Source organism: Carassius gibelio, chromosome B4 (genome assembly GCF_023724105.1).
Source record: "Carassius gibelio isolate Cgi1373 ecotype wild population from Czech Republic chromosome B4, carGib1.2-hapl.c, whole genome shotgun sequence".
NCBI lineage: Eukaryota > Metazoa > Chordata > Actinopteri > Cypriniformes > Cyprinidae > Carassius > Carassius gibelio.
The window spans coordinates 20,705,552-20,719,385 of NC_068399.1; the positions used below are offsets into that span (position 1 = coordinate 20,705,552).

At 37.0% G+C, this 13,834-nt stretch overlaps 2 protein-coding genes and 1 non-coding gene across 3 annotated transcripts; all 3 read right to left on the reverse strand.

The window, feature by feature from the left end:
• Positions 1 to 190: 190 nt before the first annotated feature.
• Positions 191 to 10,632, reverse strand: LOC127956484 (rab GDP dissociation inhibitor beta). The gene is made up of 11 exons (XM_052554423.1): positions 10,466 to 10,632; positions 6,652 to 6,759; positions 6,478 to 6,577; positions 6,147 to 6,281; positions 3,769 to 3,967; positions 3,527 to 3,658; positions 3,025 to 3,124; positions 2,768 to 2,939; positions 1,724 to 1,868; positions 1,571 to 1,625; positions 191 to 1,496 (listed from the first exon to the last, which is right to left on the reverse strand). Exons 1-11 carry the CDS (start codon positions 10,508 to 10,510, stop codon positions 1,341 to 1,343), a joined length of 1,347 nt encoding a protein of 448 aa, XP_052410383.1. The 5' UTR covers positions 10,511 to 10,632; the 3' UTR covers positions 191 to 1,340.
• Positions 10,633 to 11,226: 594 nt separating this feature from the next.
• ankrd16 (ankyrin repeat domain 16) lies at positions 11,227 to 13,720 on the reverse strand. Its single transcript, XM_052554730.1, has 7 exons — positions 13,238 to 13,720; positions 12,293 to 12,513; positions 12,165 to 12,207; positions 11,981 to 12,089; positions 11,736 to 11,897; positions 11,567 to 11,645; positions 11,227 to 11,457 (listed from the first exon to the last, which is right to left on the reverse strand). Exons 1-7 carry the CDS (start codon positions 13,570 to 13,572, stop codon positions 11,300 to 11,302), a joined length of 1,107 nt encoding a protein of 368 aa, XP_052410690.1. The 5' UTR covers positions 13,573 to 13,720; the 3' UTR covers positions 11,227 to 11,299.
• On the reverse strand, positions 13,068 to 13,155 carry trnay-gua (transfer RNA tyrosine (anticodon GUA)). Its single transcript is given in 2 exon segments — positions 13,068 to 13,103; positions 13,119 to 13,155. It is a non-coding gene; the product is annotated as a tRNA-Tyr (tRNA).
• Positions 13,721 to 13,834: the final 114 nt, after the last annotated feature.

Here is a 13,834-nt window from a genome sequence, read left to right on the forward strand (position 1 = left end):
TAACTAAGTACTTGTGAAATAGATTTAATCACTGTACAAAATTAAATTTAACTGCTTTGTTTTTGAATAAAAAAAAAATACATGATAGAAAATATTATTGTTTATAAAACATGGATTATTATTCATATTTAACTATTCTAAATAATTGTTAGTGAAACATAGTTGTTCATAAATAAAAACACAAAGTCAATTTTCCACAAGATAACATTTTTACTTCGCAGTACAGAAATCATTTAAGCCCCCATCCATTCAGCGTTTGTTTTCGTTTTCTTTTTTAAAACATTGGTGACATTTTGCACAGGGCCCCGGTCATGTCATTACTGCCATAGACATTTTGGTCCTTGCTAACACATCGGAGCCCTTGAGGAGACCCTGCCTGCTCCTCTCTCTGCTCTGAGGCGAAGGAGAGCTCCCTAATACACACACTAGACAAGCAGATTCCAGACTTACAGTTAAGCAGCTTTTCCCACTGATGTGTGTTAACCTCCATGTTGTAGCCTTAGAACAACGCATAACCCATCAGAAAAGAGATGCACGGCAAAGCTGAAAGAAACCCTGGCCCTTCCGACAAGTAGCACAATGTACAGCTAATAGGGGGGTCAGTTATGTCAAATCACATGAGCATATTGCAAAATGAATACTGTGTGGTTGGACACGGATTACATAAAAGATTATCTACACTGTGTGTGCTTGATACTTCCCTTCGATCTGTAAACGCAAGGAAACTGGAGAAATATTGCCAACTAAACATTCAGGATACTAGTTTAAGCACCAGTTGTAATTTGTAGGAAAATAGAATGAATAATCCCTGGAAGTTATTTTAGAAGTAGATAGATTCTTTTAAAAATAAAAACGTGTGCTGTTAAACTAGGCCAAACTCAAAACAGATAATTTAGCAATTTCGCTAAACCCGATCCCCCTCCCCTTGACAGCCAACACCAGTGCATTTTAAAAAATATGCATTTCTTCATATCACTGGAATACATCTTATTTGGCATCTTTGGACTTTTTACATCCCTCGTCTAAGCAGGTTGAGATTAAAGATCACATGATGGAAACCGATTAAAGGGCGTTAATAAACAACCAGTGCAAAATGGATCTCGTTTCCTGATTATAAAAAGCAGACTGGCAGAACCTTCTCCTCACGCCACGCCCCCCCCCCCAAAAAAATGCTAAATTTGTATAACGGTTAACAAGAAATTCCATTAAGGGCAAAACATACGCTTGGATAGCCAGCTCGCCCAGTTTGGTTGCCGTTTTTTTTTTTCCTTTTTCTTTTTTTTAAATGTTAAGATTATGATCGTCTGAATATCTGATATTCAAGAGCAGCTGGAGCTAGTTTACTGATCAGCACAGTCTCCAAAGATGTCGTTCTTCTTGCGTTCCATTTCGGCAAAGTCAAACTCTGTGCCCGTCATTCGCTTGTAGATGTCTTTGATATCATCGCAGGTCGTCTCAAAGTGGGTCGTGGCATCATAAGAACGAGAGACAAAGATCTAGGTGCAGACAAAAACAAACTTAATACTATAGTCACTCTTGTATATCAAGTGAGCACAATGTAAACACTTACCTGGCTGTCAGATCCCACATCAGTTGGTGCAAACTGATCACTGATGCTCACAAATCTGCAGGAAGGACACATAATGCACAAAATTATCTTTTTTTTCTGACTGCATGCATGTCAAAGTAAGTTGTAGATATCAGAGAGTGCACACGAACGTACTTCTGCTCAACCGGTTCCAAAAGGTCCAGGGCTGGTTTGATCTCCTTCTCAGGGTCATTGGTCTCCACAGTGGTGCTGACTATGGCTATGTATTTACCCTGGGCTGCCACATTGTGTGCGTAAGAGATCATGCACACATAGATATCTAAAAGGAAGAGATGATTTGAATGTACAATGTACCTTTTAAAAGTTTGGGGTCGGTAATTTATTTTAATGCTTTTGAAAAATTAAATGCTCAGCATGGCTACATTTATTTATCAAAACTAAAGAGTAAAAACAGGAATATTGCGAAATATTATTACCATTTAAAACAGCATTTACATTTTAATTAGTTTTAAAATATAATTTATTCCTGCGATGACAAAGATGAATTTTAAGCAGCCATTACTCCAGTCCAGTACATGATTCTTCAAAAATCATTATTAAAATATAAATTTGGTGATCAAGAAACATTTCAAACTATCAGTAATGAAATATTAAGATTTTTGTGGAAATTCTTTTTTTTTTTTTTTAGGATTCTTTTCTTTAAAAAAAACATAACCGAAATCATTTGTAACATCTTTTGTAAATGTATTTACTGTTACTTTTAAACCAATTTATTGTTTCCTTGCTAAATAAAAATATTAATTTCTTAAAACTCAAATGACCTCAAACTTTTTAATGGCAGTGTATACCGTATAATTATAATAATAATAATAATAATAATAATAATAATATTAAATATGTATGTCAATTATATAAAATTTAAACAAGTGGCAAGAAACTGATCCATGACAATATCTCAGATAAAGTGTATTAGTCCTTTTATGAATGTAAAAAATATTGGAAAGCTACATGCAATTACTTTCTATTAATATTTAAATTCTTTATAAATATAACTTCTAAAAAAAAATTTATTTTGGAAATAAATTTGGTATCAAAAATCCTGTAGTTTCACTTTGTTACTGTCAACCCTAAAATACACCAAGTTTAAAATAATATGAGATTAAAGTAAGGTAAGAGCCCATCGAACATGCAAGCGCTGTGGTTTCCTGTCAAACTAACCATGCTTCCTGTTGACCTGGTTCTGAGGGATGATGATCTGGCAGGAGTTGGCGTCGCTGGTGTTCTTGATGGGGTGGCTCATGATGCAGATGACCCGGATCACCTGACCCACCTTGTTGACTCGGTCCATGACATAGCTGGGGTCGCAAATCAGCTGCTTGCAGCGAGCGATCTGACCGTGAAGAATAAACCGCATTAAAGTCACAGCACATTTTAAGAACAAATCAGATTTCACACAGCTTGCAACAGAAACTCACCTCTCCCTCAGATTTGACGCCCACCACTTTGCCGTTCTCTATAATAATCTCCTCAATGGGCTTGTTCAGCATGTAGGTCCCTCCATAAATGGCACTTAATCTGTGATAGACAAAAATAAACTGCTAGTGTATTTACAGAGTACTGCAATCTAAGCACACTACACACTAGGGATATGCCAGTATCAAATTTTCCTGTTGCAATTAAATGAAAATGCTTTTATTATTTTTTTCAAGTCTTAGTTCATGTTAGCTCGTTAAATAACACAGTTGCAACTTTCGATTTTATCAACATGTTTTCAAATATTGGAATACCTAAGATGAATGAATGTTCGGAACAATTTTTAATTGTTAGTTTGTTAACTAATGAATTAACTAATGAAGCCCTATTGTAAAGTGTGAATGAACAAAAAAGAATCTGAATACTGGGACATGTATACTACACACAGACAGGTTGAAAAACTATGTGAATGTTAGTAGCAGAGGAATGGTTGGGGAAACTCACCTGGCGAAGCCTTGGGGCAGCTCTCCTAGGCCATAGAGGGGGTACAGATATGGACTCTTTCCATACCTCGCCAAAGACTCGCTGTACAACTTAATCCTGTTTATCGACTCCATGCAGGGCTGATCCAGGTAGCTGGACGGATAGACAACACAAACAGGTTTAACTTCATGGAGCAAACAAGACTGCGACGTCAGTGTTTTCGGTGAACTTTCTTCAAAAAGTAGACTCAGGCTTTGACTCACTCATCTGTGCGGTAGAGTGCGAGAGCGTGGCCGGTGAAGTCGATAACATCCTGCCCGAGGTCAAACTTTTTGTACACGTCTCGCATGGTGGTCTTTTTTGGGTCCACTCCCTCCAAGGTCTTAGGGTCATTTTCATCGAAGTTGGCAACAAACACGAGGAACTTCCTGAATCGTCTTTTCTCGAAAAGTCCCATGAGGCCTAAAGGATAATTGTTTCATGTTAAAATATTATATTTTTTCCCCATCAGTTATGACAACATGCACTTTTGTGGGTGGAATGTATTTCAGGAAAAAAAACATGCCAGCGTCTCGAAAAGAAAAAGGGGATGTACTGAACCTTTTTGCTAAATTGTATTATGTTGCAAAATTAATCATTTTGGAAGTAGGGCGAGACATCCATAATCATCATTAACACTGCAATTCCTCTTCTACTCATAACTAGTAGAGGTGGAAAAATCGATACAGTCTAGTATCGCAAAATATTCTGCTGCAATACTGTATCGATGCACAGACGCCAAGTATCAATCTTTTAGTATACTATTTGGTAGAATAATAACATTTATTCCTTGACAATCCACTAGATGTTGGTGTTGGAGTTTTTTTCAGGAGAGGTCAGCTGGGTTACCTTTAGCATGCAGTAAGGTAGTAAAATAAAGATGACCGCATTGCAGAAAGTTATCAGGAAAGCCCTTTTGTTTAAACCTGATGTATGGACTTCAGGTTTGTAAACAAGGAGGGGATTTAAGTAGGGATGCACCGACTTTTTGACATCTGAAAATGCGAGCAAAAAGATAAGCTATGTATAATAATAATAATATTAATAATAATGATATATATGGCGTGACATACAAGCATCACTCTCCTTGTCACTGCGTGGTTTGATGATCCACTTAATATTTTGCTCTATTAATGTTGGGCGATATGGTCATTTTTCAAATCGTCATATCGTCAGTACGTGAGATCGACGATATAAAATATTATCATGCATAGGTGGAGCAAGAGAGAGACTTTGTTAAAACTCTTTTTAAATTGCGCAGGTGCGCACGAGAGAGAGCCTATTGAATCACCAATAATCAAAAATATATACTTTTAAACATACTTCTAAACTAACGTTAAATATAAAAACACTATTTACAACAGCTAGTTCATATATAGTCAGACGAAACGGTCATATTGCGCATCCTGTGACAAATGTGCCGCATCTGCGCACAGAAGTTATTCTAAATGTCAGCGGTGAAAATCAATAGTAGATTTCAATTGAAGTTCCAACAGTTTGACACTAATATTGGACATAAACGAACATGTATAAATATATAAATATAAAGTATTTAAAACAGGTAAGTTAATCTATTTATTAAAGTTGAACGGAACTGCTGCATCAGTCATACAGCGCTCTGGACCGATGCACCGCCACAGAAACAAGGACGAGACACATTCTAACATAACTGTGGCATTAAACTCAGTTAGTGAGGGCTCTTTAAAATATTGCGCTGTGTGTGTGTGTGTGAAATGCGGTGCTGAAGTGAAATAGCTGGGCAGTTTGTTAGCCGAATTATAATAAGCCGCCTAATTAAAATTAATAAAAAAAATTTAATAAAAATAATAATAGTTATTATTATTATAATCTAATACATTAACAGGAAAATGAGCCTAATATCGTCTTGATTATCGACGGAGAAATCTGCTTATATCGATATCTCTGACTATGGTCGATACATGATACTATCGTCTATCGGCACAACCCTGTGTGTTCGGCTCAACTACCGCTCATGCTCACCGATATTGATATTTAATATTAAGGTAACACTTTACAGTAAGGTTCCATTAATGTTAGTTAATGTATTAACTAAAATGAACAAACAATGAACAATACATTACAGTATTTATTCATCTTTCTAATGTTAGTTAATGATAATTGTTGGTTTTTGTTAATTCAGAGTGCATTAACTTAACTAGTTATCTGTTGATTTTACACTTGTTATTACACCTTTAAACAAATCAAGTGTGCATAGAGTGTGTGTGTGTTTTTCATGACTGTACGAACCCTGTTAAAGTGCTGCAAATTCATCTAAAAATGAGTGCACACGAAACAATAGTTTATCATCAATAACCCTGATTCAGACAATAAAACACTCCAGTCAATATGGCTATAGACTCAGATGGCAGGTCCATGGGCCGCCCACAGCCTGTTCACAGACCATCTGATGAACAATGTGTACAAAAATGGCAAAATCTGGCTTGAAATCGCCAGTTTCAATCTGAACCTTTTGCCAGGACAACAGAAAAAAAGAAATGTCAAGAAAAATCTCTGCTGCATTTGCAAGACCTTGTGTTTGATCCTATCTTTATGTTATCAGAATCCTAAATAAGTCACTTACTGGATGCCAGAGCTTCGGTCTCAGTGGAGGGCACTTTGTAGATGCTGCCCTTTTTGTAGACGAAGCTGCCCTCGATCACTTTGAAGTCCAGGTAACGCGTCACCTGTGTGATCAGCAGCATACGGACCAGCTGACCTATGAATGTAAAAAAAGGACACAATCATCATCCATTGTATTCTTGAGGCATGACAGAAAATTGCTAAGCAACAGGACTGAGGGATCCAGCAGCGCCTGGTGCAGAGCGATCCAGAATGTGCTGCGTATTTGGCTGAGATTACAGATTCCAAGCGACGACTGAAATGCAAATGTATAGTTTGTTGCAGTTTCCTACCGTTGGCCATTAGAAACTTGGGAACGAGGTCCACATTCCAGTCGCGGCCCTTTCCCATGGACTCAGGAGGGCTGCCAGGAAGGCTGAAACGCTTGTACAACTGTGAGCAAACCAAGAGTTTGTTAGTGTCTGTGGAGATTTAGAGTAAAGCTGTGGTGTCAAACAGTGACTTACATCCTCTAGAGGGGTGATGGAGGCACTATCCCCTCCATAGTAAGAGTTCCTGTCCATGTGCAGAACCTTCTTCCCCTTCACTGACATGATCCCAGACAGGATGCATTCCTAGAGGAAACACATCAATACAGATTCAGTACAACATATCTCAGGCGTGACCATGATGACTCCAGGTCATTCAAAATGCAGACATGGTTTGTGTAATATAATGCCAGTTATTTAGTGGTTTTGATGCAAGTTGCATCTCTGTAGTAAATAAAATTATACATTGCTGTCCTTGACTTTAACAAAGTATGCATTTTTTGTTTAAAAGATCCAATCCAAGCATACTGACATTCTGTAGACATGCCTTTAAAACAAGCCCTAGCACATTTTTGACTTCTTTTCAATGGCTTTGTGGAGTAGGTCAAAGGGGTTCAGCAGAGGAATGTCCTGTATGCTTTAAAAGAATGCCACAACTAAAACATTCAACTTTACTCATCATAAACTGTCTATCATTGTAGCAAAAACAACTTAACCTAGTTCCACCTGTATGAACCATACAGAAGTGCAGACATGAACTAAACATTCAGCCCATTTGAGGGCTATAACTAGTGTTATTTATTATTACATTTATATTATTATCTCTTATTTTTATATTACGCATTTTTATATTTTGCTTATTTTTATTTCCGTTTTAGCAATTTTACTTATTCTGTGATATTTAACACTTATTTTAGCTTCAGTTGATGTCAATTAACAAATTTTTTATTGGTTTTTACAACACTTAAGACAGACAGCTTTGTTTAAAAAAATGCTTTAAAAAAATGATGAGCATGGACGTTTAAAGAAAATGCTGAAACACTGTCCACTCACAGGCCATAATAAATAATTAGAAACAGCGAACCTACAAATCACATGATGGAGTGGACTTTAAACACAATAGATGCAATCGAATGACACGGTTCACAATGATATGTACTCTCAAAGCGATAAAAACAATAACTCTTTTTCCGGCAAACAACGACATTGTTTTCTTTATTACGGGCCCAAATCAAAATCATTTCACTGCAAATTTTAAGACGAGGTACAAGAGTAACAAAACCCATGTGAGTGGAGTCCTTAGCATTATAAATATATAAGAAAATATCTAAACCAGACAATATCTGCTTTGCTAAGCTAGAACAGGTCAGGATGGGATATCAACATAAGAGCTACATCTCAGCTGATCAAAGCTGCTGAATAGATGGCACTGTATTAGTACAAGCAGAAAATGTTTGTGCAATTATTAATTCACAAACTGTTTAGTGGAAAAAGTACACCCAAACGACCCCTCATGACTATACAAACAACTTAATTCAGACATCACCAGATCAGCTCACGCCAAGATGGTGGTTACCAGAATTTTTGGTATTGGATAAAAACAAAAATGCTGTTTTACACCTCAAAAGCCAATTTGTCATGCCCACATAGCCTAATCAATGTCCTCAGCTCAAATGTCCATGATGCAACTGCTCTCAGCTCAAAGGATGAGTTCATTTATAACTCAAGGAAAAATCTAGCAACAAAATGACTACGTATTAAATCCAAAGATCTTTTAGCAGCAATAAGGGTTAAACGTTAACATTCGCTGTAAACTGTACAGCAGATCCACACGGCTGATCACCACCTGCTTCTCCTTACTAAAGAATCAGGCTGCAGGTCACATGAAAGGCCCTAAGAAATGCTCCTGACATTTGTCTCCCTCTTTCATGGCGTTAAACACCTGCTGGGATCCAGCGTTCTGGCTTCAGATGACTCTGTCGGTGACAGAAATCATCACGCTCCAGAAAAAACACTTCTCCCTCTCTTCTGCAAGTGAAAGCTAAATCATCCACTATTTGATATTTCTTTTGCTGTCGCCTTTTCCCATCAATCCTTTGTAGATGATTCATCACATTATGTGGAGAAAGAGGAATCTACACAATACGAAAATGCATAGCTGTCAAAAGAAAAAGAGAAACCGTAAAGATAAAGTAGTTTTACTATAAAAGAATAACAAGCCAGTGTAACAATTCCTATCATTACATGTTTTACAATGGGCAAGAAGAGCCTTGTAACTTTTTTCTTAAAACTCAGAGGAGTTTAGGCATCAATGCCCCTAACTTCCAGACACTAGACTGTCCTGCTCTGGTTAAAGGGATTATTAAATAATCCATGTAATGCCAAAACCTTACTACGCTCTGAGAGACCATGCCCTCAAAAACTATGAGGGATTCCTCATAAAACAACCGAGACCGGAACACTGTTGTTGCTCATTTTTCACTTGCATGACACCCTCAGCTTGCCATTCTTGTCTGATTTGCAGAACTAAAGAGAAGACGTCAGTCTCAGTTCCTCTACAAAGCAGACAGATGCATTTCTGGTTCTCTACTGATAGCCTTATTCACCTCTGCACAAAAATGTTCTCTGTTCCCATCCCATACTTCCTGTTTTAGAGGAACCACTTTGTATAGGTTTATTTAACAGTTTTACACTAACCCAAGCTTTAGTAAATGCAATAAAATATGAATAATTGATATCCAACATCAATAAAATGCAACATTGGTTTTAATGCACACTTGTTTCTGGCATGGTTTACGAGACTACTCATGCTGGTTTATAAAGATTTGGGTGCACATTTTCTTATTTTAAAATGAGAAATAAACAAAAGTGTGCCATTGATCCTGTTCAGAAAGCAAGTAAGCAACATTTTCAGGGACTTTCCCAAGAAACAAATTACTTTGACTAAAAAGAAAAGTACAGTTGCAGTCAGGAATAATTTCCATCATGGGGTTTTCCCGGTGCATATTTTAAAGGTAAATATTTACAATAATGTATACATTGAATATTGTAATTTTGCAGGTAAAAGCCAGGGAGATGTGGGTTATGACATTTGATCTGTATTATAAGCATAAAACGACTTCCTGACTGAATGAACAGGAATATAAAGCATTGCAATGGAATATGTAATGAAGGTTTTCTGTTTCACTTGAGGGTGTGGTTGTTTACTGACCTTTGTTGACGCATTAAGTAATCTCAAAATTGGTTCATTGTGTCATTTAATTTTAAATAAATCTATATGAAACAATGCTCCACCCTTAATACAACTATGAAGTCAACCTCTTGTAAAAAGAAAAATAACACCTCAACATCGAGGAAGCCTCTGGAAACATTATAAACTACGTTTTAAAAAGCAGATACAAATATGCATGTTAACAATTTTATGATTTTAATAATAATTAAAAACATCACCTTAAAAAACATTAACAACCTAGACACAGAACGCAAGCTGTGTAACGTTAGCTGGCACTGTCAAAATATGAATGCCGCATTGCAAGCGAGCTAGCAAAATATCACACTAAAATAATAAAACACTAAGGGATTCTTGGAGCGTTATTAACATAATAAAAAAATACGGCATTGCAATATGAATAGGGTTTGCGTAGTCACAAAACACCGTCAAATTTATAACTGAGGCCTGTAAAGCAGCGTTAGCCGTAGCTCTGAGCGCCAATAACTATAACTGATGCTAAAGTTAGCATAGAGACAGATTAGCACAAGTGTACAGATACAATGAATGCCGATTAGCCTGAGGCTAACGCTAGCATTGTTGCTAATTAGCATATCCGATAGAGTTCGACTAGCTGCTTATTAGCATGATGCTAAAATTAGCATGTTAGTAATTAGCCTCCTAAAGTCAGCGGTACAGTAACAGCACCGCCTAGCAAGACCGAAACAGCCTCTGGCTGTGGTTTTTCTTGAGATTTTTACATCATGTACGCGAACGCATTTGGATTAGATAATATTCAGATACCGTCAGCCCGGTCCCCAACACGATAACGTCGTATTCTTCATTCATTTTTCCTCGTCTTTAATCCCCTTTTCCAACGCGTTGGCCCGAAGAAAATGGAGATCTTGCAAAGCTGGAAATGAAAGAAGTGCGCTGTCACGTCACCCCCCCAGCGGGTGTGGCTGAAGTGGGCGGGGCGTATGTGTTTGCGCGTTCTATTGGAGGACTCTGTTGTCATTCACAGTGAGTGAATACCTCGCCCCTGATCACCAAACAGAACAGAACCTGCATAAAGTGGGTGGGATTTTGATTAATCCAAGTGACTCGAATCTTTAAATACGTTCAACAATAAGGCATAATACACATATGGCTCAGTTTATAAATTATCTATCAGTTTATTTGGATGTTATGGTTTGTAACGGTTTACCCCTGATGAAAACTAAAAGAAAATACTAAAGTGACTCTTTCTAAAGGTTATATCGTTACGCCAGTAGGTGGCAACAAGTTTAGCATCTTTGCGTTATGAAATAAATCTGCATTTGCAAAAACCATAGACAGTAAAAGAAACCCACTGTCTTTTTTTTGTGTTTAACGTCATCCCCACCCAGTGTCCCGATTAAACAGATCGACCAAGTAATTCAAAAACACTGATAAGTGTACAAATTACCACAATGGCCACAAATGTGTACAAACTATTACCAAAACAGCTGTGATGCTAAGTTCATGTTCAGGGTTTCATGTCACGCTTTTCATATGAAAAGACACAAATTCATAGTTATACCACATGACTTTCATAAAAGCATTTATTTAGTTACTTTGTGCCTCCACTTTTGCTTAATGTTCATTCAAAGCATTGTTTTATTCATTTGACACAGACACAAACACTTCTTTAATCTGAGGTTTTTTGGCATACTGTCTTGCTGTATTGCCAGTATTGTCTTCGGTATCTGTGAGTCCCAATTGCAGCAGCATCCTAACGGTGTCCACATGCTGCCCGATGCATCCCATATGTAGAGCTGCAAACCATAAAAAATATTTTCACATTGTGTTCTAATAAAAAGATCCCAATTATGGCATCTCACTAAGGTGGCATTCAGTGAAATACACTGTAAAGCTTAATCCTACCTGATCTTCCTTTTGTGTCTCTTGCATGTAGATCAGCGCCCAGAGCAAGCAGTGATTTTATTGTGCTTGTGTGACCTTCCTGGAAAATGAGCATTGAGATCAAAGCCAGATTAAAAGAGGAAGTGTGTTTATCTTAACTGTACTTCATGTTTAATGCAATAGATAGAACCTTTGCAGCATAGTGTAATGCAGTCAGCTCCAGTTTTGTGGCTCTTGAGTTTATATCGATACCAAGATTATGCACAAGGAAAGAAAGTGCTTCTTCCTGAGCAGTTACAGAGGCCTGGTGTAGGGGCTGTGCACCGAGAATATCTACAGCGGAGGGAGATGCCTAAACCAAATAAACATCAACATGCTTGTATCTAGTGTTAGAAAAAACATTGTAAGTGAATTATAATGCAAATATGAGCTTACCTGGTGATTCTCAAGAAGGAGTTTAGCAATAGCTATGTGTCCATTCCTTATGGCATCCATAAATGGTGTGACTCCACAACTGTCCTTCCCATCTGGCTCATAGCTACAACTGAATTAACATGCAAACCTTGTGAGCAAAATAAGAAGGTACTGTGTTATACTCAAAACATACTCAAAATGTTACCTTTGAAGCAAAATCTTCACTGCATCCTCACAGCCATGCATAGCTTGGGTGAAAAAAGGCAGATACATAAAATCAAATCTGGGAAATTTTTGGAATAAAAGAATAATAATAATAATTTGCTTCTATACCAGCAGTGTGGAGGGGCGTTCTGCCAGTCTTGCTCTTTGTCTTCCAGACCTCGGGTTTGGCCAGTAGGAGGTGGCGTATGATGGCTGGATCTCCTTCTCTGCATGCAATGTGGAATGAGTTCCATCCATCCTTGTTCTGCAGCACTGGGTCAGCACCGTGATTCAGCAGCTCCAAAATGACATCAAGGTTTCGACGGGTACAGGCCATCATCAGAGGGGTCCTGAAGAGGATAGAAGTCATTTTTGCTAAAATGCAGCAAAGCTGCTCGAGAAAAAATGGCATTGTTGGTATTATTAACTAAAAATAAAACAATTCAGTATAATTTTTGCTAACTGAAGTAAAGCTGAAATAAAATAAAATATAAATATTGGATGAAATGCTGGCCTGTTACTAAATGAAATAAGTTTGAAGAAGTACTAAAATACCAAAAACAAATAAAACAGAAATATTTTATCACAAATAAAAATAATTACAAATAATTAAAATCACAAAAAAGTACAAAGAAATTACTAAAACTAAAATGAAACATTTAAATATAAAATAAAAGCTAACTAAAAATATAACTAAATATAGTAATAGTGCATATATAAAATAACACTGAGAGCTACATAAAAATGATCACTCAAAAATATAATTAACTGCCCAACCATGTTCTGTATGGATTTATGTGCACACATTACAATTTTACAATTTAGAATTTTTTCAACACATTTTTTAATTTGTACCTATAAAAACGTATTTTTCATTTATATTTTACATTCAGCTAAAAACATTTCCTTCGAGCCGGATTCGAACCAGCGACCTAAGGATGACAGTGTTATACCGCTACAGTCCTCCGCTCTACCAACTGAGCTATCGAAGGCGTTGAACTATGTTTTACTTCCTGATATTATATTCCATACATTATATGCAAATTATTTGATTATAAAGTAATCATAATTTACCAGTCTGCTTTCTTCAAACTGTCTATTTTCGCTCCCCTGGCAATGAGGTACCGCACACACTCATAATGACTCATGGAAGAAGCCTCATGCAGAGCTCTCTTGTAGTCGTTGTTATAAACCTCAATGTCCATGTTGAGCTCCTCTACTAAATAACGCAAAATGTCCATGTGTCCATGTCTGGCAGCATAGTGCATTAAAGTATCTCCAGATTTCCCAACATGAGTATAGATGATAGCCTGCTTGTTGACGTGCTCATTGAGCTGCTGTCGGATTGTGCACAGCTCTCCATGTTGAACTGCTTTGATTAAGGGCTTTAATGTGCTTTCTTCCTCCATTTAGCTCAATTAAATCCTTCTAAGTAGACAGCTTATAGGTAAAGAAATACACACAACAGCGATGCATTACTAGTAAAATCTCAACGAAACCTCCAATGTTTTTACTGAATGGTCGGACATTACTTGTCAATGACACCAGTCTTTACTTCAAAATAAAAGTCCCGCCATAAGTCCCACTTTTTATCTGTGCAAAATATAATATTCTCATAAAACTATAAAACAAGAAAAACGACGCAAATTGACAGTATGTTTTACTGCTTAC